At 44.2% G+C, this 17,801-nt stretch overlaps 1 protein-coding gene across 1 annotated transcript in view; it reads left to right on the top strand.

The window, feature by feature from the left end:
• The window catches only part of LOC120927961 (beta-1,3-galactosyltransferase 5-like), a 45,961-nt gene extending 37,146 nt beyond the window's left edge, over positions 1-8,815 (top strand). Inside the window, exon 2 of the mRNA XM_040338988.1 lies at positions 7,772-8,815. Coding sequence (XP_040194922.1) covers positions 7,772-8,719 — 948 coding nt within the window. The 3' untranslated portion in view covers positions 8,720-8,815. The remainder of the gene's footprint in view (positions 1-7,771) is intronic.
• Positions 8,816-17,801: the final 8,986 nt, after the last annotated feature.

The following is a 17,801-nucleotide window of genomic DNA, read 5'->3' as shown; positions in this document are numbered from 1 at the left end:
AGAAAAAAGGGGATGGGTGGGTGGGATACAAGAAAACCGTCGCCCAGAAGGAGGAAGGAGGGCGGGTTTAAATACCTCCCGACTCCTCCTACAAATACAGGCTGACCTGCGGTCAGCCTTTCACTTGTACTCAGAGTCTCAGGTAATCGTGCTAGGGAAAGGTCTGAGGGGAAAACAGGGAAATTGACCTGAGGTGGGAAATTGACCTGAGGTGTGCTGGGGTCACATGGTCAGTATGCCTAAAAGGGGGCAAAAACAAAACAGTAGGATGAGCTAGCAAAGAGATGAAATGAAAGTAACTGTATGTAACCACAAGCCCCCAACGCCAGAATGCCTGTGACAGACATGTGGAACTGGGATATGTCTGGAAAAGAAAGCCGACTACTACCAATCTAACTCCTCAACAACAAGAATACAGACCCCTCGATGACTAGCAGCAGAAACAGCACCTGTACTGAAAGCACGGCCCGGAGTGAATATTAAAGTGCTACCCTAGTTAGGCAGCAGGGAATGGCTACGTGTCATGCCCTGTGCTGGCAGAGAAGGGAGTACTAGGAAAAGGAAAGTGGCCTATCTCTGAGTACATCCACAAAAGTCTAGTGCCCAGACTGTACTGGGCACCAGCTTGAAACCCGTTTAAGCTGAAAGTGGCAAAAGAAAACAAAAACGCAAGTAGGTACTCAGAGGCGTTCCTAGGGGGATGCGGGGGGTGCGGTCCGCCCCGGGTGACACCCGCTAGAGGGGTGACACCATCCCGATTAAATCGGGATGGTGTCACCCCTCTAGCGGGTGTCACCCGGGGCGGACCGCATTTAAATGTGGGGGGGGGGGGGCCGGCAGAGGTGCAGGTGGCTGTGTAATGTAAAAGGGGTCCAGTGATGCAGGGTGCTGTGTAATGTAAAGGGGTCCAGTGATGCAGGGTGCTGTGTAATGTAAAGGGGTGCAGAGGGCTGTGTAGTGTAAAAGGGTCCAGAGGTGCAGGGGGCTATGTGATGTAAAGGGGTGCAGAGGTGCAGGCGGCTGTGTAATGTAAAAGGGGTGCAGTGATGCAGGGTGCTGTGCAATGTAAAAGGGTCCAGAGATGCAGGGTGCTATGAGATGTAAAGGGGTCCAGTGATGCAGGGTGCTGTGTAATGTAAAGGGGTCCAGAGGTGCAGGGTGCTGTGTAATGTAAAGGGGTCCAGAGGTGCAGGGGGCTATGTGATGTAAAGGGGTCCAGTGGTGCAGGGGCTGTGTAATGTAAAGAGGTGCAGGGTGTTGTGTAATGTAAAGGGGCCCAGAGGTGCAGGGTGCTGTGTAATGTAAAAGGGTCCAGAGGTGAAGGGGGCTGTGAGATGTAAAGGGGTCCAGTGATGCAGGGTGCTGTGTAATTTTAAAGGGGTCCAGTGATGCAGGGTGCTGTGTAATTTTAAAGGGGTCCAGTGATGCAGGGGGCTGTGTAATGTAAAGAGGTCCAGAGGTGCAGGGTGCTGTGTAATGTAAAGGGGTCCAGTGATGCAGGGTGCTGTGCAATGTAACGTGGTCCAGAGGTGCGGGGTGCTGTGCAATGTAAAGTGGTCCAGAAGTGCAGTTGTGGAGAGGGGTACACAGTAGTAACAAAAAGATATTGAAGGATGCAGAGGTATGCAGGGGGCACAGGGGGGTGTTTTTACATTTTAACGTGGGGGGGTGCCAGATATTGGATCCGCCCCGGGTGCCAAATGATCTAGGTATGCCCCTGTAGGTACTGAATGTTTGTGAGAAAAGAACCCAGGATACCGAGATAGAAACGCCTGGAAGATATGCCAGGCTGAGTCAAGAGCTTTCTAGGCTGAATTGAAAAAGGACTTGAAGACCAATCTTCGTCTGTAACAAAAGAGAAGGCCGTATCGGGAGGTTCAAGGAGGGCGTGCTACCATGTATAGAACCCGAAACCGGAAAAGGACGGATGGCAGCAAAATCTTCGATATCTGCTGCCCGTGACATGAAACCTGCGAACAAGAATAACATCATTAAAAAACAAAACATGACCAACGAGCCCCAACTTACCTTAGGAAAAGGAAAATCCCTACCTTCCCTAACCCCTACCTACGCAGGTGTCCGTGATTGACACACGCAGTAACGTAGAGCAGGAACAAATACGTAGCACAGAACTGAAACCGTGTCAGTCTCAAGAAACTCGCGAGGCTGAGCAACCTGGGGCAAATCAGGCCAATTAAAAACTTAACACTCAAGCCCATGAACCTGAAGACGTGTCAGGCAAGTGATGTAAGTAAAAGATAACATAACGTATGAAATGTAATGAAAGCCGTGAGAAGCGGATGAGGGGACTTGCCACCGCACAAGCCAATTAGAAACGTACATCTCAATCCGACAGTACCCATAAACGTGACAGGTAACCAGCAGTGGAGAGTAGCCATGAACTAACGTGAGGATATGGATGTGACATGTATGCACAGACTATGAAAATTAAATGTAGGTAAGTGTAGGACTAGTGCAGCTGGACTGACAATGTGACAACCCATGAATTGCAAAGGCCGAGCAACCTGAGGCGTAGCAGGCAAATTAAAAACGTACACTCAGGCCTGATGAACCTATGAAACGTATGAGAAACGGATGAGGAGACTTGCCACCGTACAAGCCAATTAAACACGCTCATCTCAATCCGTAAGCACCCATAGACGTGATGGGTGAACCCTCCCCCCCAGCGGTGGAACGCCATGAATCAAAATGAACCTACCAATGCTACCAACTAGAAAACATCCCAACTGAAACCTGCATGAGAAACGTAAGTTGCATGAAACGTACACACCCGAGAACATGAATAGCATGGGAAACAAAAAACATGAGAAACGTAAATACCTGAGAACATAAAAATACCATGAGAAACGTAATCGTATGAACCTCCACAACCACTTAGCCGAGCCCCCCGCCCCTCCGGCTACCAGAGCAACACACGCTTCCACCGCAGAGAGTAACAACCAGCCCCAACCCCCTCCGGATGCCAAACCTGAGGACAAGCAGGTACCCCCACGCAACGCCCCGAAAATTTAACCTGTGAGCGGAGTGAAACCCCCCAAACCGTAAGGAGGGAGGAAGCACCTCCCGTTCTGCTGAACCCAGAAAGAGGAGACTTCCCATGATGCGGCCATCTGAAGCCGGAGTGTGCGACACGTGGAGGCTCTGACGTCATTAACCGGAAGTAGCGTCACACAAGAAACCCGTCGCCCAGAAGGAGGAAGGAGGGCGGGTTTAAATACCTCCCGACTCCTACTAATACAGGCTGACCTGCGGTCAGCCTTTCACAAAGCTCAAATAAACATACAAACAGAAAATAAGCGTGCAAGCCAGATATTAAAGTGCAATAGGTACAAAAAAAAACTAGTGCATATGAATATATAAAAAATATTTTCACTCTAGTGAAATAGTTCCAGTGTATCAAATGCACACAAACAAATAATTAATGCATACAAAAAATATTGTAAAAAACACAGTGTGGTTGAATTGACCAAGTGTTAACTACCCATAATAGAGGTAGTACAAACAATATGTAGTGAAATAAAGTCCCAAAAAAATTAAGGAAATCGTTAACAGCAGGACACTCCCAGGGATCAGTTCACAGATCGCTGCAATACTCTGTACAAAATCTGAAGAAGCTTGAATCTTATTCTCAGCCAAAAGATGTAAAATTACTGACTCTTACCAGACAAGGTGGACCTCGGTTTAGGGAGGTCAAAGAAGCGTGTGCATCAGCCTGCCGACCCCGGTAAAAGATCACTCAACTCAGGGAGGGGTGCTTCAGTCTTGCAGGAAGAGAAAAGACCTTCAGCTGTTTCTCCAGACCGAATCACACAGGAAGACGGTAGTCAGATTCAACTTAGCCTTTACCAGACACTAAATCTGAGAGTATTGACTCAATAGAAAAAAAGGAATAGGATCCTCAAAGTGGGGGTGGGTGTGCCGCAATGGAAAAGAAACAGAAAAAGAGTTCCATAGTGCAGGCGTTTGGGCGTTTTCTTCCCCATAGGCGGCTTGACGCCAAACGGAGCTACTTTGTTTTATAATTCCTTGCAAGGATATTTTATTACCTCTCGCTGAACACAAGAGTTTGTATTTTATACCCACAATAAACCCTCTTGATTTTTAAACGCCTGCACTATGGAACTCTTTTTCTGTTTCTTTTCCATTGCAGCACACCCACCCCCACCCCCTCTTTGAGGCCGGGTTCACACCTATGCGAATTGGTTGCGGCTTAAACCGTATCCAATTCGCATAACATTATAAAATCCATTGTTTTCAATGAGGCTGGTTCACATATGTGCTATGCATTCGCACTGCGCATTGCCGAAAAAACGTGTGTGTTTTCTAGGCATTGCGGTGCGGCTCAGGTGCGAGTTCAGGCCCATTATCTTCTATGGGTACGCATCTGATTCGCACATGTGTTCATTTCTCTTTAGGATTTCTCTCATTCAGCTCAATACACTTCTCCCCTCTCCCAGGTCTCCAAATTTGCATCTAAAACGGAGCTGATCTGCTGAACAGTCCTCTTATCTCTCTGCAGAGATAAAGGAGCTGAAATTCGCACCTCACAAGTGTGAATCCGGCCTCAGTGTGTACAGGCATACCCCGCTTTAAGTACACTCACTTTACATACACTCGCGAGTAAGGACATACCTGCGAGTGTATGTAAAGTGCCTTACAAGTACTGTACGGACATTTTGCAGCCGCAGTAGAAGGAGCTGAAGCTCCGAGAGCATATCCCACCAGGGATGGACTGGCCATTGGCACTACAGGGAGTTTCCCGGTGGGCCGATGGCTCAGTGGGCCGGCTTCAGTGACAGCGGACTGCTGCCCCCCTCCGCTCCTCTGTCTCTCCCTCCCCGCAGCGCTCACCTGGGGGGACAAAGAAGCAGGGGGAGAACCAGAGGAGCAGGGGGGGGGACAACAGAGGAGCATGGAGGAGGGGACAGACAGCTGACTCAACAGCTATGGCCTGGGAGTTTCTCACTTCTGCCTAATCTTGTCCCATGAGGTGGGGGGGGGGGCACCAAACTGATTCTTTGCCCCGGGTGAAATAATGTCTAGCTTCCCCACTGGTACTGCCTATAAGAGTACCAGTACCAGCCGTTCTACTCTGATAAAGTAGAACGGCTAGTGGCTAGTAAAGGGGGAGAGGGGGCTTGGGTGGCCGGGGGGGGGGGGCGGAAGTTGTCCGGCCTCCATGAGAGAGACCTGTCAAAGTGGGCCAGTCTGGATGAAGTCCAGGGCCAAATTTTTGTCCCAGTCCAGCCCTGTATCCCACCCTATTCCAGTGTGCCCCTGACACCCCCACTACAGGCCCTGAGACCTCAACTACAGATCTTGACACCCCCACTACAGTCCCTGACCCCCCACTACACCCTAGAAGTGAAAAAGGGTATTGTTTCACTTTAAGTACATTTTCCTTTTACATACATGCTCTGGTCCCGTTGTGTACTTAAAAGTGGGGTATGCCTGTATTCAACACTATACACACACACACCTGTGATACTCCTGGAAGGACCTGTGAGCCGTGGTTGGAGCCATAGAAGGTGTGAGAGACGGAGAATCTTTTCAGCTGCTTTGCAGGATAACTTCATCATATAAGCCCTGAGAAGGGCGGTCACAGGCTTTCTGGTAAGCCTTCCATTTTACTATCAGGTGATGGGCTGATTTCACGTTTATCTGGAACTACTCAATACACACTGGATGTTCATAGCTTCCTTTTGAATTTTGAACTTTCTTTTCTGGATTTCCATCTGCTGATTCATTGGACTCATGGGGCTAGATTCACATAGATTAGCGGATCTTTAGATCCGCGTAATCTATGTGATTTACGATCCGCCGGCGCAATTTTACGAGGCTAGTGCAGTATTCACAAAGCACTTACCTCCAAACTTGCGCCGGCGGATCGTATCTCCCCCGGCGGAATTCAAATTCCGCGGCTAGGGGGAGTGTACAATTTAAATCAGGCGCGTCCCCGCGCCGATTTAACTGCGCATGCACTGCCGGCGAAATTTCCCAGTGCGCATGCTCCAAATGACGTCGCTAGGACGTCATTGTTTGCGGCGCGAACGTAAATTACGGCCATCCGTATTCACGACCGACTTACGCAAACAACGTAAAAATTCAAAACTCGGCGCCGGAACGACGGCCATACTTAACATTGGATACGCCGCATATAGCAGGGGTAAGTATACGCCGGAAAAAGCCGAACGCAAGCGACATAAAAAAAAAGCGACGGGCGGGCGTTCGTTCCTGAATCGGCGGAAATTGGGATTTGCATATTCGTCGCGTAAAAAAAACGAAGCGCCACCTAGCGGCCGGCGGGATATTGCAGCCTAAGATCCGACGGTGTAAGTCACTTACACCAGTCGGATCGAAGGGAGATCTATGCGTAACTGATTCTTATGAATCAGTCGCATAGATCCGACCGTCGGATCTCAGAGATACGACGGCGTACCAGGAGATACGCCGTCGTATCTCTTTGAGAATCTGGCCCATTGTTTTCACTGATCACTCACCATTTGAATATATTATATGTCAATTGCATATATCCTAAGATTTTCACTTCATTGTTTTTTGAAGGTTTTTGAATGTCACGTATTTTTCATTTTTTACGTTTATTGTTTTACTCATTTTGATCCAATTTCCAGCGCTACATTGTTTTTTACTAATGGCTGTGTGTTGCATTATTTTGAGGGGACAGAAAATGTACACTGTTATGCAAGCTGTACACTCACTACTTTACATTGTAGCAAAGTGTCATTTCTTCAGTGTTGTCACATAAAAGGATATAATAAAATATTTACAAAAATGTGAGGGGTGTACTCACTTTTGTGAGATACTGTATATATCATTTTTGTTTTGAAGTTTAGATACACTTTAAAAATAAACCTGTATAAATTAAAACACATTTATTTTTTATATTTCCACACATTAAGGGCCAGATTCAGAGAGATCGGCGTATCTTTAGAGCGGCGTAGCGCATCTGATATGCGCTACGCCGACGTAACATAGAGAGACTCGTACTGTATTCACAAAGCACATGCTCCCTTTCTTGCGCCGGCGTAACGTAAAATGGCCGGCGTAAGCCCGCCTAATTCAAAGTAGCAAGGCAGTGAGCGTGTTGTATTAAAATTAACCGTGATCCCATGTAAATGCATGGCCGATCTAAAGGCGCATGCGCGCGCATGCTCAGAATCATGTCGCATATCCTCCCTAAGATACGACGGCTCAATGCGTACGACGTGAACGTAACCTACGCCCAGCCCCATTCACGTACGACTTACGTAAACGACGTAAAATACGACGCTGTTCCCGCGCCCATACCTTAACATGACTTACCCCTGCTTTTGGGTGGGATAACTTTACGCCGGACGTACGCCTTACGTAAACTGCATAGCTTACTACGACGGGCGCAAGTACGTTCGTGAATCGGCGTATCTAGGTCATTTACATATTCGATGCGTAAATCAACGGAAGCGCCCCTAGCGGCCAGCGTAAATATGCACCCAAGATACGACGGCGTAGGAGACTTACGTCGGTCGTATCCAGGCAAAATTCAGGCGTATCTTAGATGCTGAATACGGCGCATAGATAGTACGGTGCATCCGAGGACTTACGCGGCGTATCAATAGATACATCGGCGTAAGTTCTCTATGAATCTGGCCCTAAGTGTATTGGATTCCATTTTATGTATGTACTATATTAATGATTAAATCTTATTGTATAATTAATGATCCTATTGACACCACTTCTCTATTTTTTCCAGATGCCTTGGAAGAAGGTGGTTTTTGTGGCACTCCTGTTTTTTCCTTGTTTGGGTATGTTTTGGTACTTCATCACAAACTATCAGACTGACTTGTGCTTTTTTTGCTTTCATATATCAGAAAACCGTTTTTCCTTTAAAACTGACTATAAAAGGAACCACTTCATGACGGTGCCTGAATCAAACTGCAAACAAAATCCTCCATTTCTGGTGCTCCTGGTGACTACAACATACGATCAGATAGAGGCACGAATGGCAATCCGCAAAACGTGGGGGAAAGAGCAACGCATCCAGGGAAAGCGAGTGGTGACCTTCTTTCTTCTTGGCACGAACCCCAGTAAACTCGACAGTTTATCCGAAGAGTTGAACACCTACAAAGACATCATTCAAAAAGATTTTGTAGACACGTATTACAACTTGACCATAAAAACTTTAATGGGTTTAGACTGGATTGTGAATCATTGCCCTCAGACCCACTACGTCATGAAAACAGATACAGACATGTTTGTCAATACGTATTACCTTGTTAAACTTCTCCTGCATAAAAATCTGACGTCAAATCTTTTCACAGGGGAACTATTGCCAGACTTCGCCCCTGAACGTAATATCTTTCACAAGTTTTACATAAGTAAAAAGGAATATGATGGTGAGAAATTCCCCCCCTTTTGTACTGGTTCAGGCTACGTGCTCTCCGTAGATGTTGCCCAAAGGATTTTTAACATCTCAACCTCTATACCATTTTTTAAATTTGAGGATGTGTACATAGGAATGTGTCTGGAGAAGTTGAAGATCTCATTTCAGGAGTTACACACTAAGCCTATATTTTTTGCTACTAAGCCATCATTCTCTGTGTGCGCTTATCGGAACCTTGTGACATCTCATGAAATCAAGCCACAGGAAATAGTCCTTTACTGGGAGGCCTTACACAATGCACAAGATGAACAATGCTGAGGAACCTACAAAGATGTTTACAGCTAATCCATACTTGAAATGTTTTCCCGGGAAACTGAGAAATCTTTCCAATAAAATAGGTGGGCAGTTCAACGATTTACAGCCAACTCATTCACTTTGACCTTAAAATCAAGGGTCGTGTGAAACCTTGAGCCTTGATAAAATAAGCTGTCCATTGACAGACTTATTGTTTTGATAGATAATACAATAGATTTCTGATCTGTTTTGTGAATGTCTATAACAATGCCTCCCCTAAAAGCAAGTCCTAGTCAACCTAGTTGGTTTTAGGTAGGCGTTTAGACCTCACACAGTCCTCATCTTTTTAGTGGACATTGGTTGTCATTGACAAGTAGGAGTTCATTATAGGAATACAGCGGGTATTTATACTGCCAAGGGAACATTTAAAGCCATTTAGAGTTGCTTATGTTAAAAAAAAAGTTTTTGCACTTTCCGTTGTTCCAGCCTGTCCATCCTTTACAGTAGCACTAAATATATATGTGAAAAATAAGAAAGACTGCAAAAAATTAGTCCTATAAACATGTGATAATAACACCATAAGTGCTCAAAGTCCATAGACTGTGAAAAAAGAAAAAAAGTCTCTAAAATTCATAATAAAAATAATCCAACCAAGGGTGACTTAGTGTTGATAATAGTGACGAGAATTTGCTAGTAGATCCACCACCAAAATTAAATGGGATGCTTACCAGAGAGAATGGACCCACATAAGCATATACTTATTAGGTCAAAACAGGCTTGAAAGGGGGGGACGATGTCCTGACTCCAAGGCAGCTTGAATGACGGACAGAGGGATAAAATCCTGAAGGTTTCTACTGCATGCGCAGTGTTAGGTAAAACGATGGAAAAGGACAGCCAAACCAGCCAATGATGACAATAGGCACTTTCCAATATCAAAAGATCCAAAAGCTTTCCTCTCCTCTCCTGCGCTCTCTGGGCTTTTTCATCGTCCCCCACTTTCAACATGTTTCAACACTTTCAACATGCACTGTTAACTGTGGGCCCGTATATAGACAGGTGTGTGCCTTTCCAAATCATGTCCAATCAACTGAATTTACCACAGGTGGACTCCAATTAAGTTGTAGAAACATCTCAAGGATGATCAGTGGAAACAGGATGCACCTGAACCAAATTTCGAGTGTCATGGCAAAGGCTGTGAATATTTATGTACGATTTCTATATTTAGGAAATTTGCAAAGATTTCAAACAAACTTCTTTCACATTATGGGGTATTGTTTGTAGAATTTTTAGCAAAATAATGAATTTAATCCATTTTGAAATAAGGCTGTAACATAACAAAATGTGGAAAAAGTGAAGCAATGTAAATGCTTTCCGGATGAACTGTATTTGGTTGATTAAAATTCTGTTAATTTGGGCTTTAGACTCCATACACACTATTAGATTTTCTGCAGATGTTTGTCTTCAAATTTACCCAGACCATATAATATGAGGTCAAACCTTAAGAGCTTCAATTTATATGCAATCAAGCAGACCCTTGCACTACATGGTTTTGGTAAATCTGAAGTCAAAAATCTTTAGCCTTAGGCCCCTTTCAGACGGACGGATAGAATGGTGCTTTTAGCTGTGGATTTTCTATTTTTCTACCGCAGCTAAAAGCACACAATGTTTTCCATTCACACACAGCGTCTGCGTGCGATTACGTTACATGCGGTTTGGTGCGAATAGAAAAAATAGAATTGAATGCGTCCAGGTGCGATGTAGCGCAGCTATATGCACATAACCGCAGGTAATCGCAGTCTTTTTTGTCAACTGCGAATAGCAGCGTTTAAAAAAAAAAACAACAGGAAGCACATCATCATTCATTAGCATATCTGGGACATGACACAGGAAGTACTAGGGATAGAGGAAAGAGGAGAAGAGGAGAAGACAGCATGGCGGCCAGAGACATCTCCCACGAGACCATTATAGCCCTGGTGCTAAGGACCGAAATGCATCATGGGTAGAATTCAAGGGACCCAAACAAAAACAAAAAAAATAAAAAGGGTTGCTATGGAAATGAATTCCGCAGCTAAACGCGGCCGCAATTAAACGCACGTAAACGCATGTAATCGCAATGTGCAAATGCAGCTAATCGCAGTGCCTGGAGCCTTTAATTTCACAAAACATTTGTTGTGCTTCTAACTGCAGCAAAACAGCCGTCCGTCTGAAAGGGGCCTTAGAAAACGGAAGCGCGAGGACCTCTTTTAATTTTCTCTTTTGAGTTTGGGGAGATTTCACTTCCTGCTAAAGTGATGGGTGTCAGACAAAACAGGAAATTAAGAAAAATCTCATCAACAAGGACACGGCCAGCATTTAAAAAGAGAGTTTTCTCCGTTCTATCAAAAAAATAAAAAAAAGTGTTTGAGTGGATTTGACCTTCAATTAACATTAACATTAACAAATCAAAACATGCTAAGGTTACTTGCAGTTAAGCCATCAGATGCAAATGCACCTTGTAGCAAATTAATCTTAATTTTTTTTTATGCAGCACTATTGATTATAACTGGCTGATATTTTCTGTGTACTGTTTTCTACTGTTTACCTGTATACCTGATTAATGTATCACACTATGTCTGCAGCGCTGTTCACTGCGATTTTACGCCTGTGTTAAGGTACTCACAAATGGTCAGTATTAAAAAACGTATATCCAAGAGCAGCGAGCTTGTCTGCTGGCGTCACCTCTAGTTGCTATTGCCATCCCTACGCATGGCGTCACAGTCACGTGACTTCATCAGGGGATGTACACAGTTACTAGAAGTGTTCCTAAATAGTGGAATGTATTGTATCTAATCGGCGGCCATTTTCTTGTGGTCCGCAATGTAGAAACATTATGGTGGCCATGTTTGAGTAGATATTTTGAGAGTAAACATCGTGGCCATGTTTTTGTAGTCCACCGCCAGAGGGAAATGAAAAAGGATTGTAAGCTAGAATGGTTTGGGATGAACAGCAAACGAGCACATAAATAAAATGGCAATATTAAAAATGTAAAGTCGCAATTATGAAACAGAAAAACGTCAATTTACATGGGGAAAATAGTAAATAGAATTCCCGGAGGCAAATCTAAAAACAGGAGTCCTAGGCAGGAACAGGGCTGACGCCAACATACATTTCCAACTTCATTGGCAATACAGACCCCAACTGGATGTAGAGTATATTACATAGACAATTTAAATAGACTTAAAGGCAAGGATATGGAGTAAATGAGGGCATAGCATACTTATTAAAAAGCAACCAGGAACATGAGATATATATATTAAAAAGCTAAAAGTATATATACTGTAAATATGTATAAAAAGCTAAAAGATAAAAATGATTAAAAATCACTGAGAAAACAGTTCAAATCAAATTCAATATCGAGGCCATAGGGTGAGAAAGTATCTAATGTAAAAATCCATTTCGATTCTAGTTGGCTGAGGTTTCTTACTTTATGACTACCTCGCCAATGTCTGTTAAACGATTCTATGCCCCAAAATTTAAGCTGAGTGGGGTCTTTGTTGTGGCATAGTAAAAAGTGTTTCCATACGTTATGCTCGGAAGTCGCCAACATGGATCGCAAAGAGCTGATCAAGGACGGAAATAAACAAGTATCAACGACTGACAAAGTACCTCGCTGCTTGTGGATATACGTTTTTTAATACTGACCATTTATGAGTACCTTTCTTATCACGGTTTTAAGTACTAATAAATATTGTTGTTTAAACATACTACACTATCTGGTATCTTCCCTCTCCATTCATACTCCCCATGTACAGTACATGTGACACTCCATTCATGAGAGACCATATAGCACCCTGGTACCGAGCACCTGGAGAATAATATCTTGGGCATAGTGTGTGGAACCCATCTATCAGCAAAACTCCAGAGGAACATAGAGCATTTAATTACCATATGCCAGGGGTGTCCAAACTTTTTTCAAAGAGGGCCACATTTGATGAAGTGAACATGCATGAGGGCCGACCATTTTGCCTGACATTATTTGAACCCTTAAAATTTGGTCTAAGTGTGTTCATCCGAGCAACTAATACACGGCCCAAGAATTCTCTTGCCTTTGTGGCTGTGTGTGGTGAAGAGATGAGCTCAGGCGTATTATTTAGATATACCGTATATATCTCTTTTGTGGCCCAAACAAATCCCCGAGCGCTGCTCAGGACTAAGGATGAGCTTGGGCGTGTTATTTGGATATACCGTATTTATCGGCGTATAACACACACAGGCTTACCATTGAGATGAATGCAGCCTTACCAGAGCCATGAATGCAGCCTCACCAATGCCATAAGTACAGCCTGATTGATGCCCATCTGCAGCATCAGAGGGGACAGGGAGGGGGCGGGACAAGTGTCGTCAGATTACAAACAGGAGAGTTTCTTGTTTACTCGGTGGCCTCTTTAATACAAAGTCCCGCCTCCTATGATAAACAGAACAGTCATCCAATGGCATCCCAGGAAACGGGACTTCCTTTTACAGATGCCCCTGAGTAAACAGGAGATTATCTTCATGTAATTTGACGGCTCACGTCCTGTCCCCTTCGAGGCAGCACCGATATATACGGTATATATCTTTTGTGGCCCCCAGGGCACAGGGCACATGTGAGGGTGCATTGATTTTATATATCTAAATCCCCAGGGGGCCATATTAAATCACCAGGGGGGCTGCAATTGGCCCGCAGGCCGGACTTTGGACATGCCTGCCATATGCTGTTGCCTCATTGCCCTCAGGTAAGAGGCCATCTGCACTAGTGTGTTCTCTCACGGAAGTGTGCCTGCACAGTAAGGAGAGCAGACAGCCCCATCACACACCTCCCTGTTCTGGCCACAGTTGCACCCTGCACAAGAAAAGGAACAGACATCTTCACCACTCACGGACTGTTAATTTGCATTTTTTGCATATTTGAAGTTGCATGCTATATACATTTTTGGATTTTTTTTTGCACAATTTAGTCGCATTTCTGCACATGTGAAGTCACATGGTTTCTGCATATATATTTTTTTGCATTTTTTGCACATTGAAGTCGCATGCTCTGCAATTTTTTGGATTGTATTTGCACATAAACAATATAAAAAAGGGGTTCCCAAAGCATAACCTTTCTCGTCATTTTGACGAGGTTCACTGCAGAGACCCATCAGGACTTATATTTTATGGTATTGACCTCATCAAGTACAACTGGAGGGGTGGGAATAAACAAACCCTAGTATCGCAGAAGGAAACCAGCTGGATTTACAAATTGGGGAGTCTTGTCCCAAAGGGGTTAAACCGAGACATAGATCTCAATTTCTTCATAGCTAACCCATGATCTTTCCACTGGGTTTCAATCTGGGTGGTCTACCCCTGATTATCCCTATGTCTGGGACCTTCTTGCTCACTTGGGCCACAGGCTAATCACTATTATATATATTGGGTATGCTAGGCCTCCTCATAGGGGTCCATGTACCCTAATTTAATTTAATTTAAATGTATCTGGTATCAGACTAATACCTTTTTGGAATACATCACTGCCATGAGGATGGACTGCACTAAATACTCTGAACTGCAGTATATATGTATATATACTATACGGACTGCACTAAATACTCTGAATTGCAATTTATTTACTATACGGACTGCACTATATACTATGCAGAAAAATTGTGCCTTGAGTGTTGGTGATGCCTGAGCACTGTATCTCCTCCTCACAGTTACTCTTGTTGAGTGCAGGAACGGACCCTGCTGTTAAATATTATTAAAAAAATTGTAATTACATGGCCCAGTCAAACAGGGGCAAAAAAATTTGACCTTGGGTTTTGGAGATGCCAGAACACAGTTAGGGTGCAGGGACGGGAATTAGTTAAAACAATTTAAATCTAGCTCAAGTTAGCTCTAGCACCGTCTACTCCAACACACTACATATGGCCGCTGTATTTGGACAAAAACAAGCTGGGTGATAATATTCCTTCCAAAGTTTTAGCCGACTGCTGGAAAATCTACACCCTCTCTTTAGGAATAGAAAACGATCACAATCTATGGACAAGATAGGTAGAGGTTTTTTAATGATATCTTTAATTTGATGAAATTCTCATGAATCCGCGGTAACAAAAGTAAAAATATCTTGGCTGTCAGATTTGCCTTTTTAATGGGATTTGTGTTTTAATAACATGGATCTATCCCTGTCTGCAGCTGTGGCTATTGCTTTGCTAACATCCCTGGAGTTATATTTGGGTGCAACTAATCTGGAGGCTATTGTGTCACACTCCTGGACAAAGCTTCTTTTATTGGAACAATTTCTCTTAGCTCTTATACTTTCACCAAGTGGAACCGATCTAATCGTGTGTGTAGGATGACAACTAGTTGCCAGCAAAACTGAGTTGTCAGCGCATTCTTTCCAGTAAGTACGAGTAGTTACGGTTCCACTTGTAGAATTACCCTCCAAATTGAAATCCAGAAAATGTATTTTAGATTCATCAAAATCACAACTAAATTCAAGATTCAGATTATTATTACCAAGATACTGGTTAAAGCGGGAGTTCACCCGAAAAACATTTTTTAACCTTAGATTAATGCTCATTTTGTCAAGGGGAATCGGGTAGTTTTTTTAAAATCTAAGCAGTACTTACCGTTTTAGAGAGCGATCTTCTCCGCCGCTTCCGGGTATGGTCTTCGGGACTGGGCGTTCCTATTTGATTGACAGTCTTCCGACAGGCTTCCGACGGTCGCATACATCGCGTCACAAGTAGCCGAAAGAAGCCGAACGTCGGTGCGGCTCTATACGGTGCCTGCGCACTGACGTTCGGCTACTTTCGGAAAGTCGTGACGCGATGTATGCGACCGTCGGAAGCCTGTCGGAAGACTGTCAATCAAATAGAAACGCCCAGTCCCGCAGCCCATACCCGGAAGCGCCGGAGAAGATCGCTCTCTAAAACGGTAAGTACTGCTTAGATTTTTAAAAAACTACCCGATTCCCCTTGACAAAATGAGCATCAATCTAAGGTTAAAAATTAACTTTTCGGGTGAACCTCCACTTTAAAGAAAAATATGTCCTCTGAGGGGCCCTGCCATAAAAATAGCAGGTCATCTATGAAATGACCGTACCATTTGATGTGTCTCACAAAAGGATTAGTAGGAGAAAAAATATATTTTTCCTCCCACCACCACCACCACATGTATAAATTAGCTAAAGAGGGGGAAAACTTGACCCCCATAGAGGCACCTTTACACTGGAGATAAAATGTATTGTCAAAAGAAAAGAAATTGTGCTTTACCAGAAAATCGACCGTCATTATGATAAACTCTCTAAGTTCCATACTATAGGAACTATACCATTGAAGATGAAACCTGAGGGAATCAAGAGCCAATTCGTGGGGAATGCAGGAATATAATGCTTTCACATCCATTGTGATCCAAATGGAAGTGTAATTCCATGTCATACATTCAGTGCTAGCTAAAACAGCTGCAGTGTCTCTAATGTACCCTGGTAACCTTAAGATGAACGGTTGTAAATATTGGTCGATCCAGTGGCCCAGCTTCTCAAAAAGTTAACCAATCCCAGCAACAATGGGAAGTCCCTGGATGGTAGAGGTATTTTATGCAATTTTGGTAAGTGATGAAAAACCGGGACCCCTTTATCATGAAGCAACAAATATTCCGCTGTCTTGGGGGACATGACTCCCATTTCTACACCTGTATCTAGCAGGTGAGATAAATGCTGTTTGAAAAGGGGGGTCGGATTGGCCGTCAGGGTGCGGTAGGTTGTTAAATCTGTTATTTGGCGTAAAGCCTCTTTCCTATAATCCTCCACACTCATGACCATCACTGACCCACCCTTGCCTGCTTGCCTGATCCTATTCCTTTATGATTTTTGAGGATTTTCAATGCCAGCCTTTCTGCTTTAGTTAAAGGAGTCGTAAAGGAAACATTTTTTTTTCTGAAATGACTGTTTACAGGGTATAGAGACATAATAGTTAACTGATTCCTTTTAAAAAATGATTACAAATAGATAAAAATCAATCATATAATGTGCCTGCAGTTTCAGTTTCGTTTTTCATCTAGTTTCATGAATGTGTGAAGGACAGAGACACAGAGCCAATACAGGGCAGTGTCTGTTTTTAAAATGAAAGTGATTGGTTCTGAGGGGTTTTAGACACACAGTAATCACACCTTCTTGATTAGAGACCGCAGAGAAAGAAAACAGACAAACAGGAAGTGTGCAGAACAGAGAAGGATTACAGCAAAAACGAACAATGAGGACTAAACCAGGACTGCATTAGGGTAAAGGAAGCTATTTAGCTAAAAAAAAATAATCCTTTAGTGACCCTTTAAGTTATCTGATTGAAAATAAAAAGTTCTCCCTACCCTCTCATTAAGCCTAGGTTCACACTGCTGCGAATTCAAAATCGCGGTAAAATTCACGATTTTACCGTGATTTCGCGGCCGCGATTTTGCCGCGATTTCGGCCGCAATTTAATGTAAATCGCGGCCCGAAATCGCAAAAAGTAGTACAGGAACTACTTTTTGAAATCGCAGATGCGGTGTCGCACTGATTAGGACAGTGCCATTGCCGACAATTGCCGGCAAATGCCGCCGATTTGAGATGCGATTTGACATGTCAAATCGCATCTCAAATCGTTCCAAATCAGACCCAGTGTGAACCAGGGCTAAAGCAGTATTTCTCAATTCCAGTCCTCAGGCCCCCCCAACAGGTCAGGTTTTCAGGATTTCTGTCAGGGACTCACCTCTCAATCCCGGAATCCTTCCAGAGGGTTAAATCAGCGGCGCGCAATCGCGCACCGTCGTGTGCCTGTGGTGCGCGCGCGTGCGTTAACGGCGCGCGCGTGCACGCCGGGAGCGCGCGCAGCGGGGCGCGCGCGTGCGCGCTGACTTCTTGGCGCCAAAACGGCTTTAAATGGACACTGACAGCTCCAGCACATTGCTGTCTGATCTACAGTCTCTGAACGCTGTTACCCTGAAGAAACCTGATTACCTGCTATCACCTATTTGACCCGGCTTGTTTGACCTTCCGCACCTCTCCGATCCCGACCTCGGCTGCTATCGACCTACCTCTGATTGATCCACTGTTGCCTGACCTACCTGCCTGCAC

This window comes from Rana temporaria, chromosome 2 (genome assembly GCF_905171775.1).
Source record: "Rana temporaria chromosome 2, aRanTem1.1, whole genome shotgun sequence".
Lineage (NCBI taxonomy): Eukaryota > Metazoa > Chordata > Amphibia > Anura > Ranidae > Rana > Rana temporaria.
This window is presented reverse-complemented; position numbering and strand designations above follow the sequence as displayed.